The 18,560-nt window shown below is 46.0% G+C and overlaps 2 protein-coding genes across 2 annotated transcripts; both read right to left on the bottom strand.

Moving 5' to 3' along the window:
• Positions 1-2,690: 2,690 nt before the first annotated feature.
• LOC120691409 lies at positions 2,691-3,975 on the bottom strand. The gene is made up of 2 exons (XM_039974463.1): positions 3,514-3,975; positions 2,691-3,387 (listed from the first exon to the last, which is right to left on the bottom strand). The coding sequence occupies exons 1-2, from the start codon at positions 3,566-3,568 to the stop codon at positions 3,014-3,016; spliced, it is 429 nt and encodes a 142-aa protein (XP_039830397.1). The 5' UTR covers positions 3,569-3,975; the 3' UTR covers positions 2,691-3,013.
• Positions 3,976-7,070: 3,095 nt separating this feature from the next.
• Positions 7,071-10,232, bottom strand: LOC120687693 (non-specific phospholipase C1-like). The gene is made up of 3 exons (XM_039969719.1): positions 8,903-10,232; positions 8,016-8,192; positions 7,071-7,801 (listed from the first exon to the last, which is right to left on the bottom strand). Exons 1-3 carry the CDS (start codon positions 10,050-10,052, stop codon positions 7,485-7,487), a joined length of 1,644 nt encoding a protein of 547 aa, XP_039825653.1. The 5' UTR covers positions 10,053-10,232; the 3' UTR covers positions 7,071-7,484.
• Between the last annotated feature and the right edge of the window lie 8,328 nt (positions 10,233-18,560).

Below are 18,560 nucleotides of genomic sequence, written 5' to 3' on the forward strand. Positions count from 1 at the left end.
GGGCGCGGCGGAGCGCGCTGCTGACCTAGTATATGCAACACATCATGGAACGTACAGCAGCTCAAGACACTAGAAAGTAGAAACACTAAGATTCGTCACAGATCACAGCCATGGCCGATCGCACGCGGCGGCTGACCTTAAGGGTCAGTGCCTCAGTGGCGGAACTGGAACAAAAATTTAAGGGGGGCGGACAAATATATGGAATACTTAATTTCGACCAAAATTTTTGATCCAAAACTCAACTTCATCCCCAAACTTTCAAAATATTCATTTCAGTCCTCAAACGTCTCTATCCGGTCCAATTTAATCCATTATCCTATGTGGCATATTATGTTGTCACGCGTTGTCACGCCTGGTCATCTATAGACACAAGTTAAAATTTTATTGTGTTATCTGTAAGTATGTGTGAACCTATATATGTTGTTGCTAAAAAATAGGAACCCATTATATACTGATATGACATGCCTGGGAGAATGAATGGCTAAATTGAGTTGTATGAGAAAGGTTGAGGGTTGAAACGGTAATTCTGGAATTTTAAGGATGAAATTAACTTCAACTAAAAATTTAAAAACAAAATAGTCTATTATGTTAAAGAAATCAGTCTTCCTATTAGTTTCGCATTGATTCTTTTACCAAAATTTGATTTAATTTTATCAGCTAATTATTAACTATGAATTGGTTTTATTTTTTTAGGGGCCACTGTTAAGGGTGGTACGGTGGCGGTGGATGTGGCACGCCGTAGACAAGGGGCGGCGGCGCCGGGTTGTTGGCGGCATTGGCGCGGCGGCAGAGCTTGTGGATGTAGGCCACGAGCAGCGTCACCACCGAGCCGACGACTGCAGCGATGACGCCGATGGTGACGTACGTCGCGGCCGGTGGACGAGCCGCCGCACCTGCACTGGCACGCCGAACAGACGACGCAGGGTATCATCGTCTGGTAGGAGTTGGCGTCGCCACCACCGCGCTGAGCCATGCGCTAGGAGGCGCTCGGTGGCGACGATCCGACGACAGAGGAGGCAGAGGCGGTAGGGGGGAGGGAGTGGAGCTTGGAAAAGAAGGTCGTTCCGTTTTTGGGCTCTCGGCCTAGGATGGTACAAGCCCTGGCTCCTTATCCAAACCCACTCCTATATGTATAATACCATATCCAGCCCGACCCTTTCAACTCCAAAATCCTGGCCCAATCCTACCCATTGTTTAGCCCTTGGGCCGATCCTTTCAATTAGCCCTTAGAGCTGTTTCAGGCAGGTATCGTAAGCCATCTGTTTCATGTAGGTATATGCACTGTAAGCCTGTATTGCAACAATCAAGTTTTCCTAACATACGAAAGCAACAGGTCATATATGAAATACCTGCTCAGGTACATCGCCGGGACGCAGGATCTCGGGGTGTTCTACAGTAGACAGAAGAAGGGCGACAACCGACTGATTGGCTACAGTGATAGTGATCACACCGGCCACGTCGATAACCGAAGAATCACCAGCGGTGTTCTGTACTGCCTCGACACCAACCCGATCACTTGGCAGTCATGAATGCAGAAGGTGGTGGCCATCTTGTCATGCGAGGCCGATCGAGTACATCGCCACAGCGGGAGGCGCGTGAAGTTTCAGGAACCGCGCGATCGGATTGGCGTCGTCACCATCAAACTCCAGCATCAGGATTAGGAGGAGAATGTAGGTATAATCCTGTGCTGTTAGCTGTTAGCTAGCTTTGGATTCCAACGAACGGCCAAGTAGTGGATGGCCGGCTTGTCAGAGAGCTCGACGCATGCTGCTTCATGTGGAGCGGGCGTCGTGTCCTAGTCTTTAGGAGCTGTGCGCGGCATGGTTGTTCATCGTGGGATGGTGCAGTCGCTTCGGTAGGCATGCCGCGGATGCAGGAGAGTCTCCTGGCGTGTTTAGGAGTCGAGAGTCTTTTATATTCAGTAATACAAACAGAAAACGCTGCAACGTTTGGCTGCACCAACTTCCTGTGTCTGTGTTCCTAATTCCAGGCGTTCGCGTGTGTTTCTTGGGGATCACCGGCGGCAAGGGGTTGCCGGGGTCTCCGTGTGTTCTCAGGTACGTGATCGCCGGTGGCAAGGGGTTGCCAGGGTCTCCAACACCTCGCACCACCCTGGACCTCCCCAGCCCCTTCCCTGGCCGTTTTGCTCGTCACGCCACCGGGAACACGGCCTCGTCGCCACGCCGGCCCGCCTGTCGCGTCGCCGCACACCGTGCACCTCCGTGAGCACCAGCCCCTCTCGAGCACCCTGGTTGTAGCGCCGTCCACCCCTACAGCCGATCGGCCTCGCCGTGGCGCGAGTTGTCGCACCGCCGTGGTCAAGCCGCCACCTACGTGCGCTCGCCTCGAGCTGCGCCGTGCGGCCTTGCGCTAGCGCTGCCGTGAGCACGGGCGCGCAGGCCACGACCTCGCGCTCCTCTCCTGGTTTGCCTTCTGCGACGGCGCAAGGTTCGCCGCCCAGGACCCCCCTCCCCCGGCCACAAGAAGCTCTTCGAGGCCCGATGGCGACGGTGCGCGACGGCGCTCCCATGGGAGGGCGACCGGGAGGGGGGGGGGCGATGGCGAGGCGGATGGGCTCAGGATAATTGCCGAGGACGACAGGCTAGCTGGGATAGATTAGCGAGGAGAATACGGAGAGTTCCTCGGAGATGCTCTTAGGCATGCATGTGTATCTCCCATGGCCGTGTAAGTTGCACCAATGAGCAAACTACTTATTCTTTCTTTCAGCAAACTTATACAGATGTGTTTTAGAGTACACATTGGAAAATCTCCCGTACTTAAAGGATGCACAAACGATAAGCAGCACGATTTTCACCAACACTAGGATCTCGCTCGCCGCATATGCTAGACTGCTACATACATAATTAATAGGCCCAAAAAAATAACGGGTAAACATAATACGCATGCATACGGTCCCGTATACATATGTGCACATCAGCAGAACATACTAAGTATATACTAGTGTGGCGGAAACCGCTAGGCGCTGGTGCATGTGCGGGTTGGTCCTCACTAGCTAATGAGAGAGAGAGGCGTCGCAGCTGGTGGCGACGACGTGGAACTGCGGAGCGTAGCTGTGCGCCCTGCCGGAGGGCGGCTCCTCCTGGGGCGGCTCGTTCAGGAACGCCCAGCTGCTCCGAGTCCACCAGTCCCGGCTCTTGCTGGGGCTGTCCGCGGCGCCGCCGTCGTCGTGGCCGAAGCCGTCCACGCGGACCCTCGGAGTCGGGGACGACGACGCGCCGGCCTTGGTGCTACTGCTACCGCCGCCCGGGGACGACCCCGCCGCCTTGTCCAAGCTCCCGAACGGGCTCTCCTCCTCCGACCTCCGGCGCTGCTTCCAGAACGCCTCCACCTCCTCCTTGGTCAGCGACCGGTTCCGCCGCGCGTGAACTAAAGGCACAAAACTTGGTATGATGTAGGAGTATCCAAGGCATCGCCAGCAACGTGAAGTGGAGCATTTTCAGCTAATAGCATGTGTAGACACTAGACAGCGGGCGGAGAGATCTTTTTGCGTACCTTTCTTGTCGTCACCAAGAACCGGCGAGTCCCAGCCAGCCATGAGAGAGCCCATCGTCACGCCTGTCTCTTGTATGTCCAAGTACGGAAGTACCACAGCAGAGAACAATCTCAAGTCGCAGGGTTGAGTTGCATTGAAGAAGAAACCCAGGTTGTGAGCGAGTCTAAATCTTTAAACTGGGCCGGTGATGAGAATGGATTGGAGAGAGACTAGCACTTGCTTAGTGATAAGCCTCAGCTGCAGCAGGTGGTCGTTTTTATACACGCACGGAAGCTTGACTTTAGGAGGCCGGGTTTAGCGCGGCGGCAGCTGCAGAGCACACGGGTTTCGTATAACAAATTAAAGGAAGATATCTCTGGATGATGAAGCGTCCCTATATAAAACTCTAAAAAATGTCTCTGGATGAAGCATGCATGATTACAGGTGGGTGTGAGTGTTTGTCCTTATCTTTAATGCACACTGTACTACCAGTACTCCCTCCATACTCATACTTGAAAAGAATAGAATGTCGTTTTGAATGGCAACATGGTCTCAAAAACTTAATTTTGACTTCTTATTTTTATAAAAATATTTATCGCAAAGTGATATATTTATACTTTTATGAAAATAATTTTTAAGATAAATCTATTCAGATGATTTTTGTATTTCGAAACTCAACAACTTAAAAGTTATTCATGGTAATTTATGTTTCAAATGTTTGACTCAATTATCCAAAACAACATTCTTTTCGAGTACGGAGGGAGTACGTACTAGGAGAAGTAGTGCATAGCAGATCACTCGATGAAATAAAGGGCCTAGGAAATTAAAGTTTTGTTTATCTACGATAAAGCCGGCCGGTCCGGTGTTCTCGTACAACACCGAGAGAGGTGGACAGGCACTAAACAAACTAAAACACCCGGTGGTCCCTCCGACAAATAACTAGAGAGGGTCATCGATCTCATCTCCACGGGGCTGGCCGGCTCCGATATGATCCGCGCCGATGGGGACGCGTGCACTTCACCAAGGAGCGAGTACTACTACTACTACTACTGAACTGACTGCCTTGCTTGTACAGGTTCAGTTATACAGAACCCATCCACACAGAAGCCATGGAGCCGGCCGGAGGATGATTTGCCGAGGATGGACAGATTAATTAAGGGGAGCAATTCAGATGCAACAGTGAGCAGTCAAGAGTAGCACATGCAGAATGAGCATGAGCTACTACGGCGCGGCAGAGCGTGCCAACTGCCAAGCCAAGCCACAAGCCACCTGACACCACGGACAGGGGATGCGGTCATGCGGGGGCGTGTGCGCAGCGGAGTGGAGGCGCGGCGCGGATAAACTTGGCGCGGCTCGTGGCAGCGCCTATCCTCTTCTGTTCTGTCTGCTCTACTCTGGGTCGCCCAAAGTCACGGACGGACCCCATCGGCACAAAAGAAGAAAAAGAAAAGAAAAGAAAAGGCATCAGGCTAGTACAGGTGATCCTTATCTACAAGGTCTCAGATGCATGCATGCATCACGGTGCGACAAAACTGTCAACGTTAATTATCGGTAGGTGCTGCTAGAAACGGATCCTACCGCTGAAAATATCTTGCTCGGCTTCGTTGTGTGTCCAGTAGATGATGCAGTACAGTGCTGCTGCCCACTCGCAAAACGTCCAAAAAAAAAAGAAGCCACTATAGTCAGTACCACTACCACTGGTCACTGGATGAATTTTCATCCGTCCTTCCTTGTAGCCTGTACAATGATTTGAGATATGATTAGATTCGAATATGATTTGAGCTATCTTGATTCGAAGTTTAATGGGCCTAGTTGGGTCGCGTATCTGATGACGATTGTGCGTGGCGTGGCGGACCCATCATTCCAAGCTTCGACGGGCCCAACCCGTGTGTGCAGCTTGGTGGGTAGGCCCAGCCGCGAATGGAACTTGGGCTCAAGCCACAGAATCGAACCAAATGGCCCATTTTATTAACTAAACAATCGGCCGCGGGATCGCTGCGGCAAGCGTTCAGTTTTTCGCAGGAAAAGAACAACGTGCATCTCATGCCCAACTTCACATCGAAGCAAGAAACAAAACGAGTCAAACGGAGCACCGCCATGCACCACGCAGCCTTTGGGGCGGTGGGGCCTGCAATTGCAGCATTCGGGCTAGCTTGGGCGCCTCGTCAGAAAGATCTGAGAGTTTTTCTTTCAAAAAAGAGAGAGAAAGAACTGAGAGTTCAGGAGACGATACACATAATACTGCGTTTTGCTTTCACTTACAGTAGGAATTTTTTTGCAGGTACTTACAGTATGAATTTGGGGGCAAACGGATCCTTTTTACTTTTACGAGATAGGATAGAACTAGAGGGTGCCAAATTTCATTAGGACAAGGGAAAAGGACATGCATGTGGATGGGTTTATAACAAGGATTGATACAGTTGCGCCATTTGCCCCCAACCATTTTTTTCCCGTAACAAATGCCTTGAAACTAGGGTACCCCGTGTACTCTCAAGGCCGCTTGTCGCAAGCCAATCTCCTTGATGAAAACGAAAATATGCGTATCCAGCACCGAAACTCCTTCAAAAATCCCTCGATTTATCTCCTTCCATAAGTTACATGCCATGTACACGAGCAAAGCAGCTGCAACCCTGCGCTCGTCCTTCGGCAGATTTCTGAGGGAAGATTTCCACCAATCCTCAATCTGTAAACCCGGTTCAGGTACCTGCACTAGTCCTGCTGACCAGTCCCTCATCAGTGTCCAAACTTCCCTCGCGTAGATGCACTCCAAGCACAGTTTGCTGATTCTTGTTGATCTACTCAGCTGTACTGTATCATTGATGAGACAAGGAAAGGGAGAGAATTACCCCTTTCTGATGTTTTGTGGCATCTTTTTCTTTTCTTTTTTTGAGGACATTTTGTGGCATCTTTCTGCGTGAGGAGCTACAATCCATCTTCTGATGGGCCACATTTTTAATTTCAACAATTGAACTTTTGTGAATGGTGCCAGGCAGACTAATAACTTCATAACAGCTAAAATGATTTGAAGCCTGAATCATATAAGCTAGCAAACAGTTAAGATGTCACGCATGTCAAAATCCTTGAAAGCACAGAAAAGAAAAGCAGTTCCCATCTTCAACAAAGCAGATTTATCTGCACCAATCTTATGAGATCGATCTTCCAGAGTCCATGGACCCAGCAACATCATCATCTGCATAACAATTCGCCAATTTGCTTCACCTACAGTCATGGTCCTGCCAACATCTCGCTCGGTGTTCAGTTATGATCACCACTGAGCTGAGGCAAGTTGGATCAACTCCACTGAAAATTCGGATAGGGATTCCTAGCCATTGAACAACATATGTATCTACTGACTGATGGCACCAAGACGGCAGTGGCGGCGCATTGGTGCCGCATGCCCCCAGCAGGTCCAGCGCGTTCCATCCCCCAAGCCCTAGCATGAATGGCATCGTCTCCGCGCTGAGCTCGGGGCTTGTGTCCGGGAAGCCGTCATTGGACATCGACCTTACTAATTCTATTCTGAAGAACATACACGCAGTCAGAAGATGCTTACAGATCATCATCCAAAGCAGAAATCAACATCTTACTCGAGAAGCATATCAATATATCATACATTACACCAAATTGCAGTTCAGCTGCTTAACAAGCAGTTACAGTACAGACTGAATAGGTACAATTCCAGAATGTTTTAGAAATTCCCGCTACATATTATCCAGCAGGGGACCTACATATATCACATAAATTGATGGTATTTCGAGCTGACGAGCTCCATCTCAGTGCTACCATGACAGTCTGACGAAGGGCAAGCCTGAGATGTCCAATATCACGACGTCTATTTACAAAACCATGTCTAAGAGCTATCCATTACATGATGCTGATATCATGCACTACACCAACAGAGGTCGTAGCACATTACGAAACAGTTCTGATGTGATGTAGAGTGGGAGTGAATGATGATCCCAAGTTTGTGCACGGATTGCTGAACAATCTATTAGAGCTCTGATGATAAACCAGAGGACATTGAGGCCCTGCTGGTGAGAGCAGGCCTCATTGTCACCAAAGCAGATTCATTTGCACCGGCTCTTAGAGCAATCCTACCAGCTTCCAGAAATCTGGCAACAGCATCCTCTGCGTAGCGGTTTGCTTTCCCGACAGTCATGGTCCTGCCAATATCTGGGTACGTGTTCAGTACATGATCACCATTAAGCTGTGACGCAAGTTGAATCAACTCCACTTGAAACTCCGACAGAGATGAATCTTCCTTAGGGCCAAATGGTCGCAATGATTTTGTAACCTCTGGGAGTTTCTCTGTTTGGAAAAAAAAAGGAATGCCCAGTTAGGACCCTAGTAGATAGAATTGGTCACTCAGTGCAGCTGGCACATATACGTGTTGATAACTCCAAGAACTACTTAGCCTTTTGTGAAAAAATCATTGATGAATGATGATAGCAGTAATAGTGCCAAAAAAATGCCATCATTGTTCAACCCATTGGCATAACATACCAACCAACCAAAAATATACCTGGACAGTCAGTTCTTGGCGTCTTCCGGATTTTGAAGTAGCTCTCGAAGGTCCCAGCCCATGCATCTCTCTTTGTCAGGAAGTTAGAGTGTAAATTAAATAGCTTCTTTACTGTTGCTGGAATGGACGAATGCTCATATTGTGAGCTTTCTTGGGGACCATTTGGTTCATGGATCACTGCACAAATGGAAAGTAAGGTCATTACTACTGCAAGATAAACAAAATGGCAAAGAACATGAGCATATATTTCTGTGGCTGTAAACATACTGCTTATTATTCCCTTCCAAAATACAAAAGCATAATTTCTAGGTAAGAAAGCTCAGCTAATTGTTTAACTTCCTAGTTTTGTTAAAATTAATCTGAGGACAAATATGACAGAGAGGTGACATCAGAATAACATAGCTGGCAGTTCCGACCTTTTGATGAGAACGTTTTGTGGATGGAATGCTGCTTATCTGCAAACTATCCACATGGATTGCTACTTGCCAGGTATAGGGTGTTTGCCAAGTAACACAAGTTGACATATGACTATACAGAGTCTATATACTAGAAGCTGCAATGCTAAGCTCATTTGATTACCAACAGCAGTTAGTAGCGGGGAAAACGCCACAAGCTCCTACACTACACTAGCTCAATGTTTCTGAGCCAAATGAACAGAAATTGTCCTTATACTGTAGAATAAGATTCCAATTAACATATTTGCAGTGATGTACTAATCAAAATAATAGACGAACTGACCTTAGCAAATAAGTTCCTACCCGAAGCTAAAGTTAATAAATAGTGCCTACCTCTGCATATCAATTTTAAAAATTCACTTTATCACATGTTTCTCAATAAGCCCTGCTTACGAACATGAAAATTGGGATTTCAACACCAGAAGTACTCACCAGTTCCTTTCTCAATCCACGGCGAGATGAGGAAGCTGGGCACGCGCACCCCAAGCCGTTCAAACTTGAAGTAGTAGGGATCAGGCCCAACAATTCCATCAGGCTGGGGCACCCCGACAACTGGTGTAGGAACATGGTCATAGAATCCACCATGCTCGTCATATGTGATAATCAGGGCGGTCTCGTTCCACTGAGGACTGGCCCTCAGTGTCTCATACACCTCTTTGACAAACCTCTGTCCCCTTGCCACATCATGCGACGGATGGTCATCGTTTGCGGGAAACATCTCGCAATCAAAGTACCTCTGCTCAATCACCACATAGTTCGGCAGCTTTCCCCACTTGGCGTGCAGCTTGAATTTGAGGCTGTACTGGTGGAACTTGACAAGGTGCTTGAGCCGGCGGAGGCTCTGGTAGAAGAGCGTGGCCGGGATGTTCTGGTAGTAGATGCCAAAGGACAAGCCGTTCTCCTCGAGGCTATCAAAGATGGTCTTCTGCGGGAAGCCGTGGATGAGGTCCTTCCGGCAGTTGAAGGTGAGGCCGTGGGAGGTCGCTGAGTGGACGAACAGGCGGTTGGGCTGCGTGGAGGTGGGCACGGAGGCGAACCACCGATCGAACACGGCGAACTCATCGGCCAGGGAGGCGTAGACGGGGATGGCCTCGGGCTTGAATCCGCTCATGACGTTCTGCGCCATGCCGAGGCCCATCCCGCGCGCGTTCTGGGCGAAGCCTGACATGGGGGGCGGCACGGCGGAGGTGTCGGCGGACCCGAAGATCTGCTCGCGGATGTCCTCGAAGCCGTGGCCCGGGTCGGAGTCGACGTAGCCGGCCTCATCGGTGACGAAGATCTCCGGGGAGGAGGGGTCGGAGGCGTTGAGGTGGTTGGACTCGCGGCCGGTGAGGCCGTCGATGTCGGGGCGGGTGCGGCGGAGCCAGCCGAGGATGTGGTCGAAGCTGCGGTTCTCCATCACGACGACCACCACCGTCTTGATCGGGGAGTGGATCTCGTGCTTCCGGCGGCGGCGCTTCAGCCCGCGGTGGTGCGCGTCCAGGCAGTGGCCGGAGACGACCAGCGCGAGCAGGAGGAGCGCCACGAGGAGCTCCGCCTCGGGTCCGCCGCGGCGGCCCGCGCGGGCGGCGGCGGCGGCCATCGCGACGGAGCTAGCTCTTCGTCGGCGACGGCGGCGGAGGGTAGGGTAGGTGTGATTGCTCTTTCCCTCAGTTGAATTGGTGAGCTCTGTTTTTCTTCTTTCAATTTAAGCGGTTGCTTTGCTTTTGCGTGCGAATTTCGCCGCCGGCGCGGCGCTTTTTTTAATCCTTTCCGATTTTACCCCGTGGGAGTTGGGGGAGGTGGTTGGAGGAAGCGGAAAGCCGACCGGTGGGCCCCGTATGGTGGCCGTCTCGGGGCCACACGTCATAGGGATATGGTTCGTGCCCCTTGCTCGCTGTTTTGCTATGGGAAAAGCACATGGTGCGACTGGTCAGTGGTCACTGGTAGGAAGGAAGAAGGAATCTGGTTAGCAAGCAGATACTACCGGAGTGGCTTTGCTTTGTGCTACGCTAATGCGACAAGAACCACATGCTTCCATTCCATGTGTCCCTCAACACCGTGTGCACCACTATCATGTCAGTGGTTTGAATTTGTACCGACTGCAAACTGCAAACTTATTAAAAAAAACAAACTGGCATCAAACCGTTTTGAGGAATTGTTCTTCTGGACTTTGACTTTCGAGGATTTGATTCTGCACCAAGTGGGTGTGTTTCTTTATCATCTTACGCGATGAACAAATACTTCTTTCTGTTTAGTTTTTATTTTGTTGTGTTCCTCTCACGATCAGGACATGTGGAAAAAGTATATATATCTGAAGCTAAAGCAGGTTGAGGAATTTCTTCAGCGCTTGCCTTTCAAGAAATTCATTGCCCATGTCTCCCGTTCGTCTTTAGCTAGCTAATTACCTGCAGGGGCGGAGCCTAGTAGATGCCAAACTGGGCTTCGGCCCCCCTTTGCTTCCGTGAATTTCTGAAGGAGCTCATATTTTATCCAGTCCAAATCGTCCAACATAGCAAGTCAGCATGACTGCAAGCCGCAATTCTCTGCGACATCGTCATATCAGGCTGCCTTGTGCGTCCGCGAGCGGCGAATTGACGAGTCAGCGCCTCAGCGGGTGACCAGCGGGGTCTGGACGGCCGAGCGTCGACCAGCAGCTAGCGTCAGCTCCGTCCCCCACACAACAGTCCTCTACTCCTTTGCATCTTTCCTTTGCAAATTGCCCCCCCTATTTTGGTTCTAGCTCCGCCACTGATTACGAGTAAATGACAGTTATGTTTAATCCCCGTAAATTCTCGAACATTTTGTACTCCTATTGATGGGATAATAGTTTAGTTGGGTAATTAGGAAATCCGATGGCCAGCTGTTCGATTTCTAGGAAATTAAACGCATGATCTAATAACGGCCGTTCATGATCTGTTCTCTTTTTTTAGAGGTCACTCAGGGACGAAAAGTCCCCACCAGTGTTTCATTGACCACAGATGCCGGACCAGCCTGTAATGGTTACAAGCATCGGACCGCTAAAGGTTAGATCTGTTCCCTTCTGACGATGAAATAGTTTCAGACTTTCAGTAAAACTGCCAGTGACGGGCTTGTCTCGCCATTCAGTTTCAGTAAACAATCAAAAGGAAATGTAGATGCAGTACAGCAATATTTCCTGATTAAATTATTTGAGATGCGACAATAATCAGACGATCGGTGCCAACCATAAGGCCGGCGCACTCCGAATTACATCTTCAAACTATCACAGAAGTCTGATTTCCAACTTTCAACTACAAAACCGGATAATATAGACCATCCAAATATCCAAACCGTACAAATTTAGACCTTGGGTGGTTTTCAAGGTAGTTTTGTATTTTTTTAAAAAAAAATAAAAATTATAATTAAATCTAAAAAATAAAATCTAATTTATTTTAATTCAAAAAATATGAAACTAGTACCAAAATTTTTCTAAAAGTGTGACCTATTTATTATTGCTCTATTTGAAGCTTAGTTACTCAAAAATAATAGGCTTAACTAAAAACAAACAAATATTATGAAAATAAAAAAATTGATCTGAATTACTGAGATGTATCTTGGCAATATATAGGTTACATTTTTAGAAAACTTTTGATATCCCTTTCATATTTTTTTATCTAAATTGAATTACTTATGAATATTTTAGTTTAAATTTGAATATTTTAGTTCTCACAAAATGTAAAAACCACCTTGGAAACCACTCCAATGTCCAAATTTGCACAGTTTTGACAGTTGAATGGCCTATATTATCTGGTTTTGTAGTTAAAAGTTGAAAATCGAACTTCTGCGATAATTTAGGGTGTAAACTGGACTTCTCCCTTGTCTGTTCATTTCTGCATGTGAACACTGAGCAGTAATACGTACTAAAAATAGATTTTTGAAACTTTAGATTAATTCTAGTGTCTATTGATGTTTGTCACTATCAGAGTCAAGCACGCACGGCAGTTTCTTTTTTGGACAAGGACAGAGTCTGCAGTTGAACTACGCACGACAGAGAGGCGAAGATTGGAGTAATCGCATCGAAAATGACTAGGAAATATCTCTAATCCGGCCTGATAGATAGAATCATCGTAAGGATATGCCAGGCCAGATCCAACGTCTGACCCCCCCCCCCCCATTTTTCTAACCGGCCTCTTTCTTGCGTCTGTCATGACAGGGCAGTCAGTGGCGAAGCCAGTCTAGAAAATGATCTAGGGCGGACTTTTACGATAAAATTTTTACACGATCAGAGCGAGACGCCGAGACTTGCTGCCCGGCTGCAGGCGCCCGCGCCGGCGGCGCACGGGATCTGCTGTCGCCACCGACGGGCGCCGAGATGGGGTTGCTGAACGGACGGGCGTGGAGTGGCGTCGCGCAACGGCATCGACACGCCAGCGTGAGCGCCTGAGCGGGACTGTAGGGGGGGTAGATGGTGAACTGCCGAAATTGGCAGTAACATCTGGTGGCAAGATGCAGTGCTGGGCTGGGGCGCTAGGTTGAACCACTTAAGAGGCCACAGCCCACTCGACCTCGCGTTCGGGGGCGCCGCCGCACCGCCATGAGCCCCTGCCGGAGTTGAGAACGGGGATATTGTCAGCACCCACGAACCAGAGAAAACATCTCCTACTATGGGCTGCCACACCAAGAAGCCTAATGTCTGTCTTGGCGCGAATGGGTTCGTTAGATGGGCCTATGCGCACGTATCAGGCCAATCCCATGTAAACGCAAGAGAGTCGCTAGTTAAATACTGAGTGCGTGCGAGGAGTGATGGTATCGAACAATTTGTTTGAACTCTTACTCCTTTCTCAAGTAATCTATTCTGCGGAAGCCAATTTCCTGTTCTCTTATATTATTCCTATGTTTTTCAGATCCATCATTCTTCTCTTTTTCTACTACCTCTACTGTTAACAAATATACTCTGGACTTCACTTAGAGGGACCTAGGGCGGCCGCCCTGGCTCGCCCTAGTGGTGGCTCCGCCACTGAGGGCAGTTGTGTTCTCTCATCCTGAACTCCTACCTCCAATCCAATGACAAGCCATGGCGTAGTCAATTAAAGACTTGCCCGGGGCTGTCATGCATGATCACTAGTTAAATGCCGTCACATCGCAGAAGATGATTTTATGACAATAATGAGCCGGAGCGTTTGATTGGGTCTCGCGTGGCCGAGCTTCCCCTGCGACTTTTTTTTTTAAGGTCACGGGGGCCATCAGATTTGTACAAAGGTTTGGAGTTCCCTGGCGAACTTTTTGGTGGCCAAGTTGTTGTCATTCACTTTTGAGTTCGAGCACTAGGCTGCTAAACTTTATGTCTTCATATGGTTCATATCAAGTCATTTCGCTAATATGTTGGGAACAAATGTGATATAACTTTGTGCATATGGTGCATAGCCAAAATTAAAACTCTTACTCATTCCACCAATTGTAGTTAACTTTGCTTACACCAATTTAGGATACCTTATATATGGTCCAATATAACTGAAGCCGTTCGGTCAAATTTGCTAAATTATACACACCTGACACCTGTTTGTTCAATTGTGGCCATTTTTAAAAAAAAACAAAGAAACGCGATAATTCTTCGTTTATCAATATCAGGTCGATTGTTGCTCAAAAAAATATCAGTTTGATAGGCGATGATTCCAAGCGAAGTCGCACTCCTCTGTGGCTCTGCGTGGCAAAACCTTCGGTGTGCGGGGAAGTCGTGGTTGCCCTGGATTGCGTGCTAGTAGAGCCTTCTGTACTACGCACGGGCGGCTCGGTCATGCTCATGTGGCACTACCCGCGGCGCTGCAACTTGCTCTGGAACTGGAATTGGCAAAAGTCTATTTTACCTCCTCCAACTATCACCAAAGTTTGGTTTTCCTCCTACAACTATAAAACCGGGTATTTCACCTCCCTCAACTTTTTAAACCGTCCATTTTACCTCCCTTGAGCGGTTTTGAAGACTGTTTTGCTACAGTAACCGTAGTTTTGTCTTTTCCTTTTTTAAAAAATTTCAGTTGAATCTTTGAAAAATCATAGTAAATCACAAAAAAATCATAAAATGGAAAATCCAATTTTGTTGGACTCCACATGAGTAGATATACGCAGTGAATATATTATATGGTATACTTTAGTACAATTTTTTTACTGTAACTTTAGATATATACTTTTCTGTAATTAATTTATAGCTACAGTTTTCGTCGTCCCATTATGGTGAAATTTTTATGGTGAGCTAATCATTATATGATTGAGCTGTAGTAAAAATTTTATGATTATTAGATCATGTTTGACTGATCTATAGATTTATCTATATAAACTAGATAAATCTATAGAAAAATCTAGACGAATGTATAGATAAATCTATAACTCAATCATACATGATCTAATAATCATAAAATTTTTACTATAGCTCAATCATATAATGATTAGCCCACCATAAAAATTTCACCATAATGGGACGACGAAAACTGTAGCTATAAATTAATTACAGAAAAGTATATATCTAAAGTTACAGTAAAAAAATTGTACTAAAGTATACTATATAATATATTCACTGCGTATATCTACTCATGTGGAGTCCAACAAAATTGGATTTTCTATTTTATGATTTTTTTGTGATTTACTATGATTTTTCAAAGATTCAACTGAAATTTTATAAAAAAAGAAAAAGATAAAACTACGGTTACTGTAGCAAACAGCCTTCAAAACCGCTCGAGGGAGGTAAAATGGACGGTTTGAAAAGTTGAGGGAGGTGAAATACCCGGTTTTATAGTTGTAGGAGGAAAACCAAACTTTGGTGATAGTTGGAGGAGGTAAAATAGACTTTTGCCACTGGAATTTGACTGGCCCAAGCCTTAGTTGTCCTGGCCCTCAGTTGTCCTGGAAAGAGGCCCAGCCCAGATAGTAGAACATGGACCCCCAGGATTCACAGCTCCCACGATAGCACCTGATGAGAATTAAGAGCTTCTCATCTGTTCGATCTCCATCCAACGACAATCATCGTTCTTCTTCCTCACGTATATGCGCGCCACCTCATACACAAGCTTCGTTCCCATGCCCCCGCCCATCTCCGGCCGTCTCCGGCGACAGAGACACCGCGTGCCTCACAAAGCTGTTGTGTTTCATTCGTACAAGGTGTCTCCCAACTTCGACGAGTTTGTAGGCTCCTGGGACTAAGTAAATGCAGAAGAAAAAACGACTGATGATTTGCTGTGGCGGAGGTAAAGGGGGACTGGCAGGGGCCATGACCCCTCCTATGCCGGGTATGTCAACTCTAATATAGGTAGTAAAAAATTACATGATTAGTTGAGTGTATTTGATGTGTCCATGGCCGGACACTTGCTATGGATCACCCTGCCAGACGCATTTTATTATTATAATTTCACAAGCATGATGTCACGGTCTCGTTGATCACTAGCATAAAAACAATTTGTAGCATCACTCCGGCAGGCGCATTATTATTGTCTACTTTTTATGTCAACCCCATGAACTTTTACTTCCTTTTTCAGAAATTTCTTCCCATGTGACTGGTGAGGTATTAAGTGAGGTGGTAGGGGTCCCACTTAGAACGATGATGGAGGATAAGCGGTGAGTAAAACCGTGTGATAAACAACATCAAGATGACATCTACTGATATAAATCCTTCCGTTATGAGTGGATTGGACCGGTCCAAAATTTTATACTTAACTGTTAGCTAGCTATATATATATATTCTATTATGTAAAAAATACAAAACAACCATGGTAAAACCACTGTCTACAAATTGTATCATTTATTTCTTTTAAACCTTAAAGCTTTGAGACTATGTTATTTCCGTATTTTTTCATACCGTTGGTGTACAATCTTCGCTTGTCAGATTTTATCGGATGTTTCAACTTCCATGAGTCCTTACCGCCTATATGATATGGTCAGGCATTAAATAATTCATCTTCAACGGCCAAGTTTGTATGCCAAATAAGTTGGTTGATAAGATACTACTGGATTAATATTTGTTCCTCACTGGAGTTTAGCAATAGAATGGATGGAAAGGTGCTTATCTCCGAGTCGCAACTAGGTAGCATGCATGTAAGACCATTAATGTACAACTAGAAATATTCCATTATATAGTAAATGATTTTTAGATAATGGATCAGAATTAAACAAAATTTTCTAAGTGACTTTTTCTCTCTCAGTTTTTTTTAGAAAATTCTACAGATCTCTTTATACTCTATCTTTTGCTCAGGCAAGTATCCGAAAAAAAACTTTGTTCCAAGTAAAGATTGCTCATTTTATTTGGATCTCCAACAAACATACCAGGTAACAAATTGTGCAACTTATGTGTCCTACAATATTCAATTTGTGCAGTTCCAATTATACACATTTTAGGGTAAATGGTCGAAGTTTTTATTAATGATATGTGTGGTGGGATTTATATGTTCTAATCACCACATGCTTATATCTATCCCGATAACTACTCTTTAAGCCACTTATCTCTTAGTGCTATTTATAGAAAATTGTATTCTATATAGTATCTCTCTTCCTGTTTTTACTTGCTGCAAAGCTCATGACAAAGAACTGAATAATAATATGCATTTTCATTTATTGCCGCTTCAAATTTGCCACTAAACATGAATAATCTGCCCTTTCATTGTTGCTAGTTCAAGCATTCCAGTAAACATCGTGCTAACACACATGATTACATGTATCAGATGCTAGATATGCCAAACAAATAATCTAAAGTATATTAAACTGATCAACAAAATTGAAAATAAAAATCCTAATATTCCTCTAATGAAGAAAAACATTTATTTTCTTTTTGTGTTTGTTGAACATCATAGAAGTAAACTTTAAGTCATTTAGTGCATGTGGTGAACTTACTGGGCAAGAAGCGGTTGGTTCTGTAAGTATACAGTAGTTGTGGGTAGTGTAAGCTATACGAACCTCAAAAATATATTGGTCAGTGAGGGAGAGGTGGTGACATGAGATATTTTTGAAAGGAAGTTACCAGATGGCGGATGTGAGAGGGATTGGGGAGCAAGGTCCAATGTGATGATAGAGGAGAAGAAATGGATGCAACAGCTTGAGTGGGAACAAAATGGAAGGGGTGTTGGCATAGTGCTTTTGATTGACGAATGTAGACCGTCTGATCGACATCCAATGGTCTCTTCTTTTTCTTCTTCCTCACGACAAGAGACATCGTTCTTTCACCGAAGAAACCAAAGCTATATGAAGCTAGAAATTTGGTTGGGGACCTCACTTATCTGCCTCCTACTTTATGGCGAACCTACCTTTATCAGAGTCTTTCACATCCAATAGTCAGTGGCGGAGCTTGGATTAAAATCTACTTTAGAGCGAACCTACGTGTTTCAGGCAGGCTCCATAGCGCAGAGAAATAGGTGAGGGAGGGGGTGAGGGCTTCGTCGGCCGGCAGATATGGTGGTTGCCATAGCTCATCGTACTAGTGGCGGAACCATTTTTTATTTCAATGTTTGTTAGAATTTTGATAAAAAACTGAAAACAGACATCTAATGTTTGCTTGAAAGAAAATACAGAAACTATGATACAGTGAGAAGAATATAAAACTTCAAAATTCTAACAAATATTAGATAAACACTTGGTAAATACGTAGCATATCCGTTATTTTTGACCACCACCATGGAGAGAACTGTGGAGATCCATCCATCCATACCTCAGTCAGGTTACCAAAAATGCCAAACCCCTCCTCGCGGGAGCCTAAGTCTTTCTCCAACCATTCCCCCCATCCAACTCCCCCCAAACGTACTATTTACTATATTTTACTACCTCCCTCCAAAAGATTCCTCCCCCTATAACTCCTTCTCTCCAACCATTCCCCCATATCTATTCCCCCTATATACTATCACTCATTAACTAACTATTTATTTAATGTTTTTTAATTTAAAAAAATCATACAGTATTTGTACTGTCATAATACGCATTATTATCGTGTTACGGGGCTCAAACGAGATTAATATCGCAAAGAAATAGTGTGATTAGAGATATATGAGGAGTTGAAACTCCCCTCATATACAAGGGGCTGTGGGGGGAGCTGTTGGAGGGCTTCCTCCCCAAAGCTCCCCCTACGTGGGGGGAGGGCCCTTTGCAGGGCACCGTTGGAGGTCGCCTAATCATCCATTCT

This window comes from Panicum virgatum, chromosome 9N (assembly GCF_016808335.1).
Source record: "Panicum virgatum strain AP13 chromosome 9N, P.virgatum_v5, whole genome shotgun sequence".
Lineage (NCBI taxonomy): Eukaryota > Viridiplantae > Streptophyta > Magnoliopsida > Poales > Poaceae > Panicum > Panicum virgatum.